The 20,034-nt window shown below is 35.4% G+C and overlaps 1 protein-coding gene across 3 annotated transcripts; it reads left to right on the top strand.

Moving 5' to 3' along the window:
* The first annotated feature begins 13,322 nt into the window (after positions 1-13,322).
* Positions 13,323-17,615, top strand: LOC120524672. 3 transcript variants are annotated; one of them, XM_039746488.1, is made up of 9 exons: positions 13,323-13,658; positions 13,784-13,911; positions 14,101-14,152; positions 14,257-14,378; positions 14,514-14,653; positions 14,902-14,967; positions 15,075-15,121; positions 16,593-16,702; positions 17,411-17,615. In XM_039746488.1, exons 1-6 carry the CDS (start codon positions 13,594-13,596, stop codon positions 14,911-14,913), a joined length of 519 nt encoding a protein of 172 aa, XP_039602422.1. In that variant the 5' UTR covers positions 13,323-13,593; the 3' UTR covers positions 14,914-14,967; positions 15,075-15,121; positions 16,593-16,702; positions 17,411-17,615. The 3 variants fall into 3 exon arrangements, with proteins under 3 accessions (XP_039602422.1, XP_039602420.1, XP_039602421.1); XM_039746486.1 differs by lacking the exons at positions 16,593-16,702; positions 17,411-17,615 and adding an exon at positions 16,561-16,581 and having other exon boundaries at positions 13,323-13,489; positions 13,570-13,658; XM_039746487.1 differs by lacking the exons at positions 16,593-16,702; positions 17,411-17,615 and having other exon boundaries at positions 13,323-13,489; positions 13,570-13,658; positions 14,257-14,354.
* The last annotated feature ends 2,419 nt before the right edge of the window (positions 17,616-20,034 follow it).

The following is a 20,034-nucleotide window of genomic DNA, read 5'->3' as shown; positions in this document are numbered from 1 at the left end:
ATAGATAGATAGATAGATAGATAGATAGATAGATAGATAGATAGATAGATAGATAGATAGATAGATAGATACTTTATTAATCCCATGGGGAAATTCACATAATCCAGCAGCAGTATACTGATACAAAAACAATATTAAATTAAATAGTAATAAAAATACATGTAAAAGCAGACAATAACTTTAAATAATGTTAGCATTTACTCCCCCGGATGGAGTTGAAGAGTCGCATAGTAGGGAGGAGGAACAATCTCCTCAGTCTGTCAGTGGAGCAAGACAGTGACAAAAGTCTGTCACTGAAGCTACTCCTCTGCCTGGAGATGACACTGTTCAGTGGATGCAGTGGATTATTCATGATTGACAGGAGTTTGCTTAATGCCTGTCGCTCTGCCACAGATGTTAAACTGTCCAACTTTACTCCTACAATAGAGTTTGCCTTCTTAACAAGTATGTCCAGGCGTGAGGCGTCTTTCATCTTTACGCTGCCTCTCCAGCACACCACCGCGTAGAAGAGGGCACTCGTCACAACCAAGAGTAATTTGGTTAGTCTTACACTCTAATGATGGTAGGTAAGAGAAGTGAGAATTTTCATTCGTAAAGCAATACCTTTTGTAGCTCTTAAAACAATATTGCTGTTAGGATTTTCGATTTTTTTACATTATACATTTTCCACACCCAATTCTCGTTGACAATATATTAAATATGAGGCCTGAAAATCCAGAAATTTAGAATTTAAAGTCTAGTTTAATGTACAGTATATTTATTTATTAAAATCCAAAATTTATTTACATTTTACCAGTTTGTTTTCACATTAGAGGCTGCTATTTTAGACATCTATATTAGTTGTTGCATTGGAAAAAAATCCCAAAACTCCCTGGGTCACACTTGTTTATGATGTCATCAGGGTGATGGGTTAAAGGTTGCCCCCTGACGGTTATGGGGTATTTGAGATTAAAGGATAGCCTTTTAATCACAGCCTGTTTTTTTACTGTTGGTGTCAGACCTTTATTTGATTGTCCTCATTTACTACATGGTCATTTTAATTTTCTCTTTATTATCTCTATCATGCAGTGAAATTTGGATATGAAAAGATGCTTTATTATTTTGTTCTGGAGACTTGCACTCATGTTATTGTTCTTTACACAAATAAATTGCTGAATTATATAAAATATCTACTCATATACAAATATTGTGATCACAGTGAAGAAATGATTTATTAAATAATACATGGAATAAAATGTAATAAATAATTCCACTCAGTTGCAATACCCAATAGCTGTCCTTTTTATTTTTAGAGGTTCAGTATAGTTAAATCACAGCTTTAACAGCTTACAAGTTCAAGTTCAAGCATGTTATTGTCATTGTGTAACACAATGAGATTACTTTTTGTGGCAGCCCCAAAGTGCATTTAAAGAAAAGTCAAATAATTCCAAATATGTTGTATACAGTGTTAAGTGATCAAGTATCCAGAGCAAATTATTATTGCTCAAAGTACAGCAACATACATTGTTATTGCACCTGTTAATGAATAGTACATTACATATTATATATTGTATTACATTAGTATCTTGCACATTACCAATATAGCTTATTGCACATGTTTAATTAAAAATGATCTCAGACTGAGGAGATTCACAGTTCAGAAAGTTTATGGCAGATTGGAAAAAGCTATTTTTTAGTCTTTTTGTGTGTACATGGATTGAACTAAAGCGTCTTCCTGATGGGCGGAGCTCAAACAAAGAATTTCCAGATGAGTTTTGTCCTTGAGAATGTTTTTGGGCCCTTCTCACACATCCAAGTCTTATACAAGAGTTCGAGTGATGGTAGTTCAGTCCCAATAATGGCCTCTGCTGTTTTTACAACCCGCTGCAGGGCTTCTTTAGCAGCATTGGTGCAGCTGTTGTTCCAGGCCATTATGCAGTTAGTTAAGATGCTCTCTATAGTGCATCTATAGAAATTAACCATCAGCTTCTGGGGGAGATCAGCTCCCCTTAGCTTCCTGAGAAAATAGAGGTGTTGTTGTGCTTTGCCTATTATAGCCAAGTTGTTGTCAGCCCAGGACATGTCCTCTGAGATGGTGACTCCTAGATACGCAAAGCTGGAAACTCTCTCCACAGCATCTGCATTGATTGTTATCGGACTGTGATTGGTCTTTTTAGTGGTCCTAAAGTCCAGAATAACTTCTTTGGTCTTTTTGGCATTTAAAACCAGGTTGTTGGTGTTGCACCATGCTGTCAGATTCTGAACCTCTTCCCTATATGCAGCTTCATTGTTGTCTGTTACAAGCCCAATGACAGTCATATCATTTGCAAATTTAACAATAATGTTTGATTGGTGGAGGGGTTGACAGTCATGGGTAAAGAGTGCATAAACAAAGGGATTAGTACACATCCTTGCGGCACACCAGTACTCAGGGTAAGGATGGAGGATGTGTGTTTGACCATCCTGACAGAATGGGGGTGGTTCGTGAGAAAATCCAGTAACCAGTTGCATATGGATGGAGCAAGTCCTCGTGCATAGAATTTTTTGATCAGCTGGTTAGGTATGATGGTATTAAATGCAGAGCTGTAGTCAATGAAGAGCATCCTAACATAGGTGTTGGGCTTTTAAAAGGTGCGAGAGGGCAGCATGTAGAGCCACACAGATGGTGTCCTCAGTTGATCTATTTGACCGATAGGCAAACTGGTGTTGGTCTAGATCAGCTGGGATGGAGGCTTTGATGTGGGTGATTACCAGTTGTTTAAAGCACTTTGCGATGACAGGGGTGAGAGCAACTGGTCGATAGTCATTAAGACAGTTTCACCTTGGTGTTTTGGGAACATGTACAATGGTTGTGGATTTCAGGCACAAGGGGACTGCACCTGAGGAGAGAGAGAGGTTGAATATGTGTGTAAATACCTCCGCTAATTATCAGCGCAGGCCTGGAGCACACGTCCTTGCACATTATCAGGACCTGCTGACTTCCTTGTATTGATGTTTTCGAGTGCCCGCCGCACATCATGTATGTGTACGACCAAGGCTGTGAGTCTCCGGTCAGCTCAAAGCTGACTGGAGGCAGGTTATTGCCCTTGTCAAACCGTGCAAAGAAGAATGTGCTTGTGCTGTAATTTTCTTAGCATTGCTTTATTATACTTTGCTGGATCTTCGTTTGTTTATAAAATTAAAGAGTAATATTACCATTGCACACTGAAGAGGACTTATTGTAGCTTCTTTAGGCTGTTTTGAGGATTTACCTGCTGTAAACCTGGGATGACCTCAGTGTATTCGTAAGTTTGAATCTAGGAGGGCAATTTTTATAGGAGAAGCAACAACCTTTTAAAAAATCATTGATTTCTTATATTTTGATGTCCAATGAGAGTCTACAGGTAAATCTGTTTTTAACTGCTTTTTATGAAATGTGCTTAGTTAGTGGTAAATTAATTCAGGATAAACAACTCTGCACCTAATTATGTTCATTATTTACTTATGTATTGTCACACACAAGCACATGGGAGGCAGTCAGTGGGCTTGGTTGGGCGTGATATGCCGAGACAAGGGTTGGAGGGATGCACGAATACCTTTGCCTTTTTTCCCTCCAGACCCTCCAAACAGAAGCCTGCATAATTCTAGAAGCTTCCCTATCAGTGAAATCGCTTCCAGTTCTGGCCCCTTGGGCACATCCCTTCCTCCTCAGCAGCTATAAAACAGCCACTTTTTCCTCACTCCTCAATCCCGATTTGGACACAGTCAGCTGTGACTACTTAACCCTCCTTTTTTCATTATTTACAAAACTGAATATACGGTGTTGGAACTCCAAACTTTTTTCCTTGTCTTTCTTGTTTTCTTATAGTATGAAACATGATATTAGCACAGATTTGTATTTTGCAGCATTTATTAGTAAAACTTTAGAGTAGGCTTGCTATTGTGCATCTATTAGTCAATTTTTCTATAAAACACAAAAAATTTGTTGAAGTCTCAGTATATATCAGTAAGAAACTTAGAGATGCAATATAGGTAGCCCCTGTTCCATTCTTTTGCATTTGGTGAATTGCAAGTGTTAAGGACATGGAAAACATTTTAAAAGGGTTTATTACATAGGCAGCAATTTTTCTAAAATGATAACCATTTATATTCCTAGGAGTGGAGTACAGTTTGAATCATTTACATTGCATGAAAATAAACAATGTATATGATTTTAAATAATTTCTGACATAGAAAAGATGTAAGATAGGCTTTGCTGACATCTTTAATATCAGTAGCTTTGGAGGAAGATGATTCACGGTAGCATGTCTCTGACACGGACTCATTCTACTTTTATCCTCTTATCCTGGTAAGTGTCTCAAATGGATATAATCCCACACAAGTGTCCTGAATTTGTCACTGGGTTAGGCTAAAGCTTCTACATCAACCCAGAGAGGCACCTTGGGGAAATCCTAACTACAAGCCCAGACCAGCTTTTTTGTATCTAGAAAAGTAATGGTTCTACTTTGTGGTCCTCCCTCCCTCATGACTGCTCATGTCATCATTGAGAGGAATCCCAATAACTCAGTATAGGGACTTCATTTTAGCTACCTTGTCTGGCTCCTTCTTTTGGACCATTTTGCTATGGACAGCCCTATCAGGGGCACTGAGCTCCTGAAATTCTGGCTGCAAGGGTGATTGAAGTATAAAATACCTAAGTCACAATCCTTACAAGGGCAGTAGAATAGCTGAGCTCATTATCTGATTAGAAATATTGAACATCTTTAAAATATTTTAGCTATGTTTCGTAAAAAAAAATCCCAGAATTAAACTCTTAACTAAATAGATCCGAACACAATTGGTGACAACGAAAGTGATTTGATGCTTTCAATCCTGCTTAAAGTTGTAAGTAAAATGTGTGTTTTCTTTTTCTGCTGTCTATTCAATATTTGTATGCAAATGTACATGCTCTAATTCGTGCTGACCCACTGACTAAGGTCAGGGAACTTACAGAAATGCCACTATACACATGATGAAGCACATCAATAATGCCAGCCTTAAAAACAAAATCAGAGAACAAAAAACATTTAAAAAATACTAAGTATGTATCCACAGTTACTGTGTGTTTGAAACTACTTCTAAAGAAGCAGCTGTGTTAACATAAAAAGAAAACGAAAAATCTCAATTAAAGTAAACGTACTGATGGATAATGTTGCCAATATGTATGTAATATAGTATCTCAAGCACTATGCTGGAAAGCAAATAAACTTCAAAAAACTATGCATTCAGACAAGTACAGTATCACTGTAATTTCAGGGGATCTTGGATAACCAAGACACACACTCTGCCATGGCAGAGACTCTCCATTGCTTTCCTTTACTGCTGTTTCTTTAAACTATTGTTCACTCCAAATCCATTTTTAACTGAATAAAGGACACAAAATAGGCTAAACTGTCCAGAAACTGAACTGTTGCTGTGTAGAGAAGCAAATGCATATTGTACCATGTCTTTGTATTAAGACACTAACAATCTAAAACTAATTAATTTTTAAATTTGAAAAATATACCTCTGAAAATGGGGTACGGTCACTGTGGTTTATTTGGTATCTGCTTATCTTGTTAGACGGTATTGACCTTGCTGAAAGAATCCTAAAATTCCACAGATGAATACTTTTTAAAACTTCCATTGTTAAAGTTATCGTCAATATATTATGAATCCAATTGTGCTTCACTCAATCAGAATATGGAACCAATGTAGGAAGTATTTTAAGACAGAGAAGCTTTTATCTGTGGCACCTCTGCACAAGAACCACCTTTCCCCACCCTCTCAAATACACGCAGTTTTTAATCCATGGAAAACTTCTGGGATTAAATCACTTAGAGATCTGTACATAGACAATATTTTGCATCCTACGAAAAATTACCAGCAACACATGTCTTTCACTACCTTCAAATTCGAAACTTTGTTAAAATGAACCTGTCCAATTTTCCTCACCTCCCTCTATACCACCTACCTCTATAACTCAAAGAGCATTTCTGAAATATATAAAACTATTTTACAGTCCCTCCCTTTCAAAGATCCAAGAGAAAAGTGGGAAAAAAATCTCTCACTCAACATTTCAGAAAATGAGTGAAAAGTAGCAATGCAGAGAATTCACTCAAGCTCCATATGCACAAATCATAGAATTATTCAACTTAAAATTATATATCGAGCATATCTCTCTCATTGAAAATTGTCCAAAATGTTTCCAGGGCAAGATCCAACTTGCGAACACTGCAATCAAGCCCTGGCCTCACTGGGTCACATGTTTTGGGCCTGCACCAAATTAACACCATTCTGGACAACAATTTTTAAGCGCCTTTCAGACAGCCTTGGTGTCACAATCCTTCCTAATCCACTAAAAGATCTGTGTTTTGGTGTACTTCCAGATGGGAATAAAGTGGAGAAGGACAAACAAATGGTAATTTTCTTTACTACACTATTGGCACGTAGACTAGAAGAATTCTAACTCTCCTATTCTAAGTCAGTGGGATAACTGATGTTTTATATTATTTGAAACTGGAAAAATTCGCACTTAGAGGATCTGTACAAATCTTTATCAAAACCTGACAGGATCTAATCAATAACATTTTAGAATAAGTATTTAAATTGAGGAAGCAGGTTCTCTCCCCTCTTTTACTCCATTTATCTTTAGTAATGTATTATTTTACCTATTCATTTGTCTTTACTATCATAAAGTTTTACACTGCTGGCCTAGCTCTCTTTCTCAGCATGGGGATTGAGTTGTTTCGAATTTTTCTTTTTTTTTTCCTTTTTGTAAAACTCGAGCTTTGTGTATGAAGTGTTATTTAATTTTAATAAATTCAATAAGATAAAAAAAAAACTTCCATTGTTAAATTCAATTGGGTTTATTGTTTTATGCCCTTCTCTCGCTAATGTTGTTTATGTATAGTTTGCTGGGTGTTAACTCAGATGTAAAGCAGTTTATTTTCATGATTTATAATATAAGACAAGACAAAGCCCAGTCAATAAAAACTTTAACAAGACACTGAAATTCTGAGAAGAACATGGTAATGTCTGACACAAGCTCAAAAGGAACTGCATAAAATGTATCCTCATGAGATAGAACAGGCTATGACAGAACCTCCAGAAATGGAAAACCTTACCATAATTTTGTCATGGTGGATGAGAAACCCACAGAGTTAAACTCGATAAAATTTCAAGTATGATATTTGCAAATTAATCCATTTATCCAAATGCTGTTAAGTCAAAGGCATAAGGTATAATTGCAGCTGGGGGGAGCTTTAAAATTTTGTAAAATGTGTAGGGAACTAAAATTCACATTTGGTAAGCAAATCATGTTCTGGACTAGAATCAACAGGACTTCTTTGATCTGTCATATGGTTGTTGTCCACCACTTATTATGTAACCCATCAGGCTCCATTTAATAGCAAGCCTAAATGTTTTCATATCCTGTGTTGCAGAAAATATTCCAAAACTAATAATACATTTTCTTTAAATAGACTAGGTCATGTTTATGTCTCAAGTGGTAATTTCATAGCATTGGATCTTTTAAATTATAAATCATACTATTTGAACAACCTTTTAAGTATCTTAGATTTTTGAGATTGCTTTTTTCACATTGTCAGCTTTTATAATTGACTTCTTTATCTTTGGAATTTCCTATTTTCTTTCTTTCCCACTTGGCTAGTATCTAAAAGGCGGAAAAAAACATCTCCCATCTTGACATAACTTACAGTAAGTCTTCTAGAACAAGTTAACTCTACTCACAAGCTGACACATTCAGCAGAATTCAATGAAGACATCATCAGAACTGCTCTCCTGCAGCATGGGACATTTTAAAGAAATATTAAAGTGAGAGTTGAGACTTTTAGCAGTATCGGTTGATCCTCCATCAAAGTCATTTCAGTTCATAAGAATGTATGCTCTCTTTTGACACAACCATCTTGAGGAATCAAATATTTTGGTACTGAAAAAATAAAATTTAACGTAGGCAGCATGGTGTGGTACCTAGAACAGTGGATTTTAAACATCAATGTTTAATCTTTCTCACTGAATCCTTGTGTATCCTTAAGTAATTCACTTAACTTGCTTATGTTAGGGTTGTAAAACAATTGTACTCAAGAGCCTTGGGATAATGTTTCACTATACATTAACGTTTTATGTAATTCATTTGAAAAGTATATCAGGAGGCATATATTTGTTTATATATGTGCCAATATGATATAGTGTTTTGTCTTCAGCTTTATGTTTGTGCTGCATTGTTTTATATGTTTAATTTTCAGCTGCATAGTATGGGAAAATGTATACAGCCTTTTTTAAATAGACATTTGGTATTTAAGAATTATTAAACATCTTTGGAGTATAGGAGGTCATGAGTATTTTTTCTGGGTTGAAATAATGAAGTGTTTCAGAATTATAGGCAAGAAATGTTATTGGATATAAAACTTTAATTAATGTTATCCAGCCATATCCATTTACTTAAGCCCTTTTATCCAGTACAGGGTCAAGGAAAGCTGAGGATTATGGCAGGAACTGACTAAGCACAAGCCTTAAAAGTTGCGTTTTTACTTTTTACAGATATTACTCAATGTTGCAGTTTCCTTTTACTTAGCATCTTAAGCCTACTTTGATATATTTTTCATCTATGATTTAGTTTTAATGGAATTATTTGTGTCTGCAGCCAGGAGTTTTGGCCATTGCTGACACAATGATATACACACAAAGTCCACCATGCAAAGATACAGTACATCCAGACAACATTCAGACCCCTTCACTTTCTGTACCCTTTATTGTGATGTAGATTTAAATTTAAATGGATACATTTGACTTTGTTGCCCATTAATCCACATTCAATAACCCATAAATATGTTTTCAGAAAAGTTAACAAATTTATTAAAAATCAAAACCAGAAATCTCTAATTTATATGAGTATTCAGACTCTTCTGCAGTAGTACATCAAGCTTTGGTCAAGTTTAATTTTTATTTATTTTTTTTTTTTTTACTTTTTGCTTTAAATATCCATTAAATGTATCTAGAACTTGATTAAAGTGCAACTGTGGCAAACTGAATTGATTGGACATAATGTGTAATGACTCAGCCTTGTGTATATAAGGCTCCACAATTCACACAGCTAGTCTGGACAAAAACCAAGACATGAAGTCCAAGAAACTCTCTGTAGACCACTGGGATAAATTTGAGGTAAAGCATTGATCAGGGCAAGGTTATAAAATCATTTGTCAAGTTCTCAGCATTCCCAGTAGCACAGTGGCCACAATAATTGTTAAACAGAAGATGTTTGGAATCACCTGGGGCCTCATGCATAAACGGCGTGCATAGAATTCACACTAAAACATGGTGTATGGACAAAACTGGAAATGTGTGTACGCACAAAAAAGTCGAGATGCATAAATCTGTGTGTACACCAACTTCCACGTTCTTCCGCTCCATAAATTCTGGTCAGTGTGAAAAGTAACGCATGTGTACACGCCTGCTCCCACTCCCCAACTCCTCCCAAAATTATGCGTCTTTGAATATGCAAATCAATATATAGCCCTTAAGATCAGTGTTCTGAGAAAAGGCAATGGCACAAGCACTGGGGAAAACAGAAGAATTTCAGCCAATTTCAATACCAAGTGCAGGCAAGGAAAAATGTACTATTTGTTAGTTTAAACAGTGGTATAAACAACAAAAGGAAGTTTTCGAGTGACACAGAGTGTCGGAGAAACTCAAAAGTTCAAGTTTACAGAGTCACACAGTGCTCGTAATAAAAAAGAAGTTGTCAGATATCAAAGTCGCTGTGAAAAGGCGAGTCGTAGCCCAATGTCTGAGAGTCATATGAAAGATTATTAGAGTACAGAGAAAAGAAAAAAAAAATAGTGACAGTGGGAAAAAAGCTTAAAATTTCCACTTTAATCTCGAAATTTCCACTTTATTCACATAGTTTATTTTGTCATTAAAGTAGAACATCATAAACTTTATCTTAAAATCGTTTAATTTACTAGTTTCTCAAATCCCATCATAACTTAATTAGCACGTTAAATGCTTTGTTTTGTATATGTTCTTCTATGTGCTCTATGTGCGTGAATCTCTACGTGCTTCTTAAACAGGCTTTCTCTTCCTCTGAAAGGACACAGAATCCATTACATTTGTAATATTACAGCTCTACTGAGCTGTTTAATTGATATCATTTTCATGATTACAGGAGTTAAAACATGTTATTAAACATGGGAACACGGTGGCACAGTGATAGTGACAAGCTGGTGCCCCATCAAGAGATTGTTCCTGCGTCACACAAAATGCTTGGTACACCACGCGCAACCTTCAATGAAATAATTTATTGCAGCAGTATTGTCTTTTTCAAACATACTAACTCCCAATTCCTGTCCTTCCTTTTCTTTCTCCAAGTACCCAATCGCCACACAACCAGCTCTGTAATAGATGCTAAGCCATCTGTAAGCTTAGAACACCAGTTCTTCAAAACTTTTAAGGAACATTGAAATATCTTCGTAGAACATGTTTAATTTTACTATCCATCTATCCTTCCCGTGTCGCGCCAGCCCCAGCAAGAATACAGCGCGAGGCAGGAACAATCGATGAACGGGGCGCCAGCTCCTTGCTAGCACTGCGACACCGTATCCTCACATGTTTAATTATTAACAATATAGATTATTTAAATGATGTTAACATTTTATCTGTATAATGTAATAAACATATTTTGCTGCATTTCATCTTAAAATTATATCGTCATCATATGTAAATAAGCGCTATAGTGGCTCAGGTTGTGCAATATTATAACTGTATTGCAAGTTTACAGTGAGGTATTGTACTAATAAGTACAAACAGTTCTACAAGAAGCATTTGATGGACTGAATGATTGCGTTTATAGTTCTTGGGATGAAACTATTTCTGAACCGTGAGGTCAGTACAGGAAAGGCTCTGAAGCATTTGCTGTATGATAGCAGTTGAAACAGACAGTGTGCATGCCTGAGGCAGCATGTGCTAGATGCTGTATACTGATAATTCTCTTTCCAATCAGCTGCTGTAGAGCTGTGATTCCACAATCAGATACAGTGATATAAATACTCCGAGAGGTGCAGGGAGAGTAGTATGGAAAAAGATGATCCACTGTGGCAACCCCTAACAGGAGCTGCTGCAAAAAGAAGAAGGTACAGTGAGAGTAACACTGCTAAAGCAGCTATGGTATTTGGAATAGTTTGGAAATTCCATGGACCATTATATTGTTACAGGGTTAATTACAATCAGATGCCTTATGAGGCCCCTGGACTCTCTCTAGAGTTAACTGTCTGTCCAAATTGGGTAACCTGTCAAGAAGGGTCTTGGTCAGTGAGGTAACTGGTAGTGAGGTAATTAATCACACTAACAGAGTTTCAGATGTTCTGTGCTGAGATGGAAACACCAGTTGAATGGACGACTCTCTCAAGAGCAGTCCATCAATCAGGAGTGTATAATAGAATGGCTATCCCCCATATGGAGATTGCCAAATTACATTTAAATGATTCTGAGAGCATGAGGAAACAGATCCTCTCTTGTGATGAGACAAAAGTTGAACTCTTTGGGCAGAAGCAGTATATCTTGGAAAGACCAGTCAGTGTTCATTATCTGCCTAATACCATCCTTACAGATAAGAATGGTGGTGGCAGCATCATGGTATGGTGTACAGAGTCCATTTTAGGACTTCCTCCTCCCTCCGAGAAAACTCCATCCTTCCTACTACTTTGGACAAAACATTCCTCCTTCCTGTGAGGAATCCCCCGTCAACCCTCCTCCCTCCTCCTTCCTCCCTTAAGGAAGTGACGTAATACTCCAGTTCCACCTTCTTCACAAGTTCATTCACCGAAATGTTTGTCAATTATATTTCACAGTAAGAATTTACAGCACGACTCAAATGCGGGAACGAAGGTAAATGACGTTAATTGTTAAGTATCTTTTAATACTGTGTAAGTATACATATTAACACGTGTGCATTAAAACGTGTGCATTTACGTGGCGATTTCTCAGGCTTAAAAGCTCACCTTTTATTAAAAAGGTAAATGCAAACTTTTTTCTTTCTGAAGGGCACAAACCACTTTGGACTTAAGCCGTTAAATGCGGGAAATTTTCGTTACAGACAAATAAGCGCAACATATTATCAGTTGTATTGTATGCTTACAGTACATGTAGAAATGTGTTAATCATTAACTAATAGTATGGGATGGGGTTTTTCTACTCAGCTACAGATGCCGATGGAGACCAGAACTGCTTTGGAAAAATACAAACGCCTTAGGGCCGATCTTGAAGAAGGTAGCGTAGCGCCTTGATTTAAACGACTCCATGTCTTGGTGGGTTTGCGTTGCTTGTTGTCAATATCTTTACACCATCTTTACACCTATTTGTAAGGCTTATTGACTGAAAGGGGCTTTCATGAAAAAGTTAGGGCTTTGCTACAGGATATGCCTTCTACAAGCCAAGGAAGTAAAAATAAAGGTATATATTTCTGTTTTATTTAAACCTTTTTAAGTTCGTACGCATAGCCCCATTTGGCCGTTTTAACATTGATATTTAAAGTGTAATTTTAGAAACACAATGTAGATACTTGACTATAAGTAGTATAATCTCGTGCCAGTTGTTGAAAACACTAAAAAAGTTGCATACTTAACGTTAACAAAATGCATGGCTTTCTACAGAGACGTTATTTTTTCAGCAAGATGTATTGTTCAGAATGTATTTAATGTGTTGGTTTATTGTGCATATCTTGTTTTGTATCACAGATTCACATGTCATTGGAGTAAAGAACCATGATTGTAAGTAACTAGCCTTAATAATACAATTATAATGTAATTTAAATTTTAAAAACCAAAGAATTATCCCATAAGGATGTTAATATGTTTTAGACTCTGAATAAAATACATTTTTGTTAAAAATCTGAATTAGTATGTACAGTTCTGGTATCAAAATGTTTCATGTCATAGGTTTGCGTATTATCAGAAACTTATTTGAACAAGGGTATACTCAGAAGGAGATGGTTAAAGTAATTGAGGTGTTTGGAGGAGAAAAAATATCGCAAGTTAAATATTTTCATAAATTTTCATAAGATTTTGGATTATATCTTTATACTTTGGGAAAGGTCATTCATAATCATTTTTAATTCCAAATTTCATTGTACCATATGCTATTGTAATTGGTTCACTTAGTGTGTATTGTGTAAAAACATAGTTCAGTATTAAGCATTCATATTTTTGCAGTCTATAAATTATTTTGGTAGAACAAACATGTGCAAATGATTTTTTATCAAATTTTATCTCAGATAATATATTTCTTAGTTAGTTAACGCAGCAGATGACTACAGCATAAAAGTTTGTTCCACCAATTGCAAATATTATGCATTGTTTTAAGATTTAAAGAACAGAAGGACATGGTTAATTTTTGTAACATTTTCAGAGATCGCCAACTGAGAAGACTTTTGCACAAAATGAAATTGTTCAGAAGGAGTAATGACCGCCCCAAAAATGAAATTTTTGCTGCAGTTGAGGTACCAGTATTACTGACTCCTTGATTATGGAGGTGATCATTAAGTGAATTAATTAAATCCAAATTATTTTTGTATCTTAGAGTGAATTAAAAAAGTGGCCCCCAATGAAAGGTGTTCGAGCTATGTATAGACGTGTGAGGGACTTCAGAGGAATTCGACCATGCTATCGGTATCCTGTGTCTAATTCTACAGCATGTTTTATCTATTTATGGTGTTTCTTTGACTACTTGGTTAACAGTAAACACTCATTCCCTTCCTTAAATATGTGACTTCAAAAATTATTTTTTTCTGTAGAAATGATGTACATGAAGTAATGCGTCAATTGGATGCAAGGGGGCTGCACAGACGACAGCCAGGAAATCGCAAAATTCTGAGATGCCAGTACTCAACAAAGGGCCCCAATCACACTTGGCACATTGATGGCATGTCTTATATTGGCTTTGTTTTTCTGTTTTTTTCTAATGTACATGATCCATATGATAAGAATAGAAAGTGCAAAACTGTGAAATCTGAGATTCTTACAAGTTACTTTAAACCCACTGTTTTTTAATGTATATGCAATGTTATTACTGTGTTTGCAGGGTTCATTTATTGAATTTTGTTTGTTACAGGAAATGATAAATTGCGTTTTTATGGAATCTGGATTCATCTGTGTATTGATGGGTATGTAGAGACAAGATGAATCGGTATTATTGTGATCAATACTGTTCTGTTAATATGTATATTCTCTATGTATGTTTTTCGCATATTTTCATATCTTTATGTAGATATTCAAGACGTGTTATATGGCTACATGCAGGGACCTCCAATCGGAATCCACGTTTCATTGCTAGATATTTTCTTGATGCAGTGGAAACAGAAAATGGTGAAACGTTTACTTTCGTTTCCAGTTAATTCCTATAATAAATTAGTTTCTTTAGCTGCATATTGTTAGAAGATTTTCTTAATATTTTATAGAGCACCTTTCTAGCTGTGTGCTTTAAATTACTGTGTTTTATTTATTTTTGAATTGTTATGGCTATAGGTTGTCCACGCCTTGTGAGAGCAGATAGGGGTTGTGAAAATTCTTTAGTTGCCATTATACAGATGTCTTTTAGATACCATCACCATGACAGCTTAGCAGGAGTTAACAGTTTCAGATATGGGAAGTCTATACATAATCAAGTATAAAAAAATACCAGATTGTTGTATATTTCGTTATTGTGACTTTACCTTTAAAGATGAAAGACCTATGTACAGTAGGAAAATGCACATGCTTTCAACAATTACTGCATTATAAAGCCTATCAAAAGTAATGTGATGTGTGACAATATCTCTTGTGAGTATTTGCTGACAGGAATTAAATGACTGAATTTAATATTTTGGGTGAAAAAATCACCAATATTATTATATTCTGTTTTTATTTCTAAAAGCGAGCAGAGTAATTTAATGGATACCTAAAAAAATCATGGATATGTTTCTGGCAAAAACATTTTGAGGTATGTAATGTAGATGTAATACATGTCTCTGATTAACTAATTATTACATATAGTATTGTTAGCATTTTTTCCCTTAGTACACCTAAGAAATTTTGCCTTTTTGACAGGCAATGGTGGAAGCTGAAATTTTGGAACTATCCAATCCCATACATATGTATGTATTGTACATTTATTTATTTATATATATTATATATATATGTTGACTCATATACACAGTATATGTGTAAATGCTTATCTATTTATTAGTTGATATTTTTCTAATTAAAAATTATATTTACATAATGGAGACTGAATGTAAGGTAAGATGTAAAGGGGCCTGAGTTTCCTCAAAAGCTTGCATATTGTAATCTTTTTAGTTAGCCAATGAAAGGTGTCATTTATGGGGAAATTGAAACACATACAGCAGCAGACTCACAGGATAAATAATAAAGCCAAACTATCAATCAGTCGATAAGCAAATATAAATATAATGTATATTGTGCAGATATTTCAAAAAGAACTTCACGAGTGCCCCTGGTGGAAGCATTGAATTGCCTGATAGCAGTTTGCAGAAAAGATCCCCAGAGGTGCATCTTAATACACCATGGTGGAATGAGCCTGTGGCTAAAAGTACTCCAAGACACTGCCTACTGGAGGGGATTTTTCATGATGGCATCCAATTTTGCCACAGTCCTCTTTTTTTACAACACCTTCCAGTGTGTCCAGGGTTTGCCCTGTCATGGAGCAGGCTGTCCTGATACGTTTGTTCAGGCACTGTGCTTCTTTTGTGCTCAGGTTGCTTCCCCAGGAAACTGCAGCATGTAACATCACACTGGCTACTATGGACTGGTAGAACATTTCCAACAGTTTGCTGCACACATCAAAAGACCTGAGTCTCCATAACTAGTACACTCTGCTCTGGCCCTTCTTGTACAGAGACACTGTGTTGTCAGACCAGTCCAGTTTGTTGTTTATGTGAATCCCCAGGTACTTGTAGCTCTGCACCTCTTCCACGTACACGTCCTCCCGTGGATGGTGATTGGTCAAAGGCTTTTTGTCTTGCTGATACAGAGTTGCAGGTTGTCCTGGCACCGCAAGACAAAGTCCTCTACAAACATCCTGTGCTCTTGACTCGTCTCCATTATTAATGCAGCCTATGATGGAGGAGCATCTGAAAATTGAAAAATACGAGTCAGTGTATTTTGGTAATAAAGATGCTTTTTTTGTGAAGGACCTTATGAAGTAATCAGCAAAAATGCTGTATTTTTGAGCATTATAACGGTTCAGTATTTAGCTCTATTGTATTGCCAGTAGGAAGTATTGGCCTGGTACCTATCTATATGGAATCTTCATGTTAACCACATATAAGAGTAGCTTTTTCCAGAAACGTGTTTTCCTTTGCATCACATATACATGTGTTAAGGTTACTTGGCATCCCGAAGTTTTGGTGAATGTTGTAATTGTGTGTACCTGTGAGAGAATACAACAAGACTGCCATGCTATTCACAGTTGCTTGTGACTGGATACACTAGGATAGTTGTCTACATCACTATAAAACAGTTTAATCAGGAAAGGAAAAAAAAAATGTTTTTTATATATTTCCTTCTGTTTCAGACACTGTGTCCAATATTGCTTTTTAATGAAAGGCAGCTTTACTCTGAGCGCATTGAATAGAACAACCACAGGATTCGTAAGCAGACTTTAGCTGCAGGACCATTTGGAAAACCAGACATGCTTTATTTTTGTCCTCCATCCGGTAATGTTACCTTTAAACACAGCCTATCCAAATCTATTTTCATGCTTACCTGATAAGGTTTTATGTTTAAACTATTTTGGACAAAACTATGATAACATATTTAAGCCAACTATTAATTATTTTTTCACATTTGGTTTTATCTGTTAGCTCAGAAACTTCAGCCTTGAAGAACATAAACTGTATAAACAACACCGTCAAAAGTAGCAATAAATTTCTCTCTCACTGAGCTACACCACAAAAAAAGTTAGAAGGTTAGCTCAATTCTTTCACACACGGCAATCTTCTGCTTCCCACATTTTATTTGTTGCCATAAGGCTGCAGATTAAGGTTCTAAATGATTTAAGATCAATAGTTTTAAGAATTCTTTGATTCCCAGAGTTATAAGCATTTTGAATTCCAGCAGTTGTAAGAGTTATTAGGTAGTATTAAAATTATTTTTCTTTGTAAGAATCTTGTGTGCCTTTGAGTATGTACTGACTTCCTGTCATGTGATTAGTCTTGGCTTGTTTTCCTGTGTCTGTGTAACAATATTCTGTGCTTTTACACTTTACCACTGCAAACAAATTTCCCTGTGAGATAATAAAATCTGCCAAACCTAACCCATTGTCTAATCTGTTTTTTAGTTTATGTATTTTGCATATATGGTATTATGGAGAGTGCTCATTTACTGTCTACTCATTCAACTAATGTATTTTTTGTCATTAATAGGAACTCCAAATATGCTGTGCACAATTGATGATGATCTTCAGCAGCATGCAGACACTATGGCTTGTGAAAAGGGATCCACCCTGACTGTGGCCAATGTTGCTTTCAGGCAGTTGTGCTCCACTGTGTTTACTCTCCCTAGATCAATGGATGGTTATTCAGTTGATGATGCTGTGGCTTCCTATCTAACGACTGCAAATCACATCACAACCCTTATGGCCAGTTTGAATCTGATTGAGCCAGATAACTTTGTACAGGCTTTTGAAATATATGAAAAAATAGTAAATTCTTCTCATACTAAATAAATTTTGTTGTTGTGAAAATAAATTGGTTTAATCATACTTTTTTTTTTTAGCCTTTACACATAGAAAGATCCATTATAAAAATTTAAAACAACACAGAGGATATTTAAATAGAACCTTTAGTATCCTTCCATAATGCATGTTTAGCCATTATCAGTCCATTAATTTTATGAACTTGAACTGATATTAGAGTTTCTTGTGACAGAAGAATCAAGCACCATTTATGAATTTGTTGAGTACAACTTAGATGGCTGATTTTCTTCTCTGGGAGAGACATTATTTATTTGCATCACAATTTTACAGTCATAACATCAAGAAGAACAACAATCAAAATAATTGTATGGACTTTTTTCCTGCATACAGTATATAATTTAACACGTTTTAATGACAGGAAAAACTAAACATTTCACTTTCCTCTTGGGGATGAATAAAACAAAGGTCATTATCTAAAACATTTCATTTTCTAATTACCAATGGTATCCATAATGTTTTTTTAAATCAGTGTTGTCCAATGATTTTAACAGAAGAACTAGGTTTGAGGCCGAAATTCTTTCTGATGGTGTATATTTTAAACATGTACATATTAAGTGTGTGCAAAATGGATCAAATTTGTTTAAAGCATTTGGAGCTGCCTCTTTTGACATTAACTGGCACAGTTCTTTATAGGTCTTTACAGACCATGGAACAGTGTTTGTGTACAGCTCTAAAAGTGTTATGTCGATGGACCATATGTCTGAATGTACAGAACAAGGTTGATAAGTTAGCAGACATTCAGGAGCTGTATAAATAGCAGTACCACCAAGAGGTCCACTTAAAAGGCCAGATATTTTGCTCCCTTGCCTTAGCGAAAGTGAGTCACGAACATTGGCTAAACCCCAGTCGGTAAGGTAGGCCTTTTTGCTACTGCCTTCAATCTAGAAGACAAAAATTACAGAAATGAAAATGAATTTACTTAATGAAACACAAATGATCAACAAAGCATATGTTTGCTACCTAAACAGAATACATGTTTACCCTGTGTTTTGCACAAAAGTAAACACAAGCTTAGAATTCAAAATGTTAAACTTGCGATTGTGACTGATATAGAAAAACATCCCAAAACAGCTATTTATTTTTATATGGCCCAGAATCACATAAAGAATGTCTAAATAGAGTTTAATAGGCCATATTAATTTACAAAAGAGGTATCAAAGTGAAACCATACTAAAACAGTAACTCTTGTTTTCCTTGTATTTTCAATTTCTGTTTAAAAAATATATCCCACCAGGATGTTTGCAGGCTTCAGGTCCTGGTGTATTACATTCTTAGAATGGATGTATTCCACAGCCATTGCCACATCAAGTGCAACATACATTGTTTTCTTCTGCTTCTAACTACAAAATGAGAAATGATTTGTAAAATCAACCTGAATTATCCAAGTAATATTCAATGCATCAATGTCAGGAAGTTATCCTAAAAAAGCTGATGTGAACTTGTAATTTGTATAATTTTATTTATAACGCTAATATCTATATCACTATAAACAGTAAAATTGCCACTGTTAGATTAACACTATAGCTGCATAGATGGTCCATACTTTCCACATGTACAATTTAAAATGTTACCTTAATACTATTAGAATTGATTTAACAGGGTTAGTTTAGCTGTTTACCCTTTTACGATGCCTTTTGTAGCACTTAACAAAAACTACAGGTAGAACTTTACAGCTTTAGCAATTCTTTAATTTTTTTAGGTTATCATGGAGCTACATTACAAGCACATAATGTGATAACTACACAAATAGGAAAATGAAACAATTTAAAGCTGCCTGAGAAAGTGGAATGTTAACTGGCAAGCTTTTTACCAAGGATGCAAAAGGAAGAATGCCAGAAATAACAAACATATTTATCCTTTAATAATCCTTTTTTTTTTCCTTTTTAAAGGAGTATTATTGCATTTATATTAACTTGCATGAATAGAAAGCAATTTTTTCACATGACACATTGTAACATAAAAAGATTTAGAATGGTTTAGAAAAACAACTAACAATATCCTTTTTTAGAATGCATATTTTCAAGTAAAAACATAGCTAATTTTTGAAAAGTTAATTTAAAAGGTTCAAATGTCAAAAACTCTTGTTATATCAAGTTAAAGACAACAGAACATTCCATACCTTCACTGAACTGTCTGCACTATGAAGTACAACGTGTAAACTTGCTCCATGAATATACTTGTTTGCTATGAGTATATACTGATCTTTTTTGGTAGCAGCCAAGAATCTAACAATATTTGGATGAGAAAGTCTTCTACAGATAAAAAAAAACCAACATTAAACATAACTGTACA

The sequence above is a fragment of the Polypterus senegalus genome, chromosome 2, assembly GCF_016835505.1.
Source record: "Polypterus senegalus isolate Bchr_013 chromosome 2, ASM1683550v1, whole genome shotgun sequence".
Taxonomy (NCBI): domain Eukaryota; kingdom Metazoa; phylum Chordata; class Cladistia; order Polypteriformes; family Polypteridae; genus Polypterus; species Polypterus senegalus.
The sequence above is the reverse complement of the archived record's forward strand: the minus strand, read 5'-3'. Positions and strand labels throughout refer to the sequence as shown.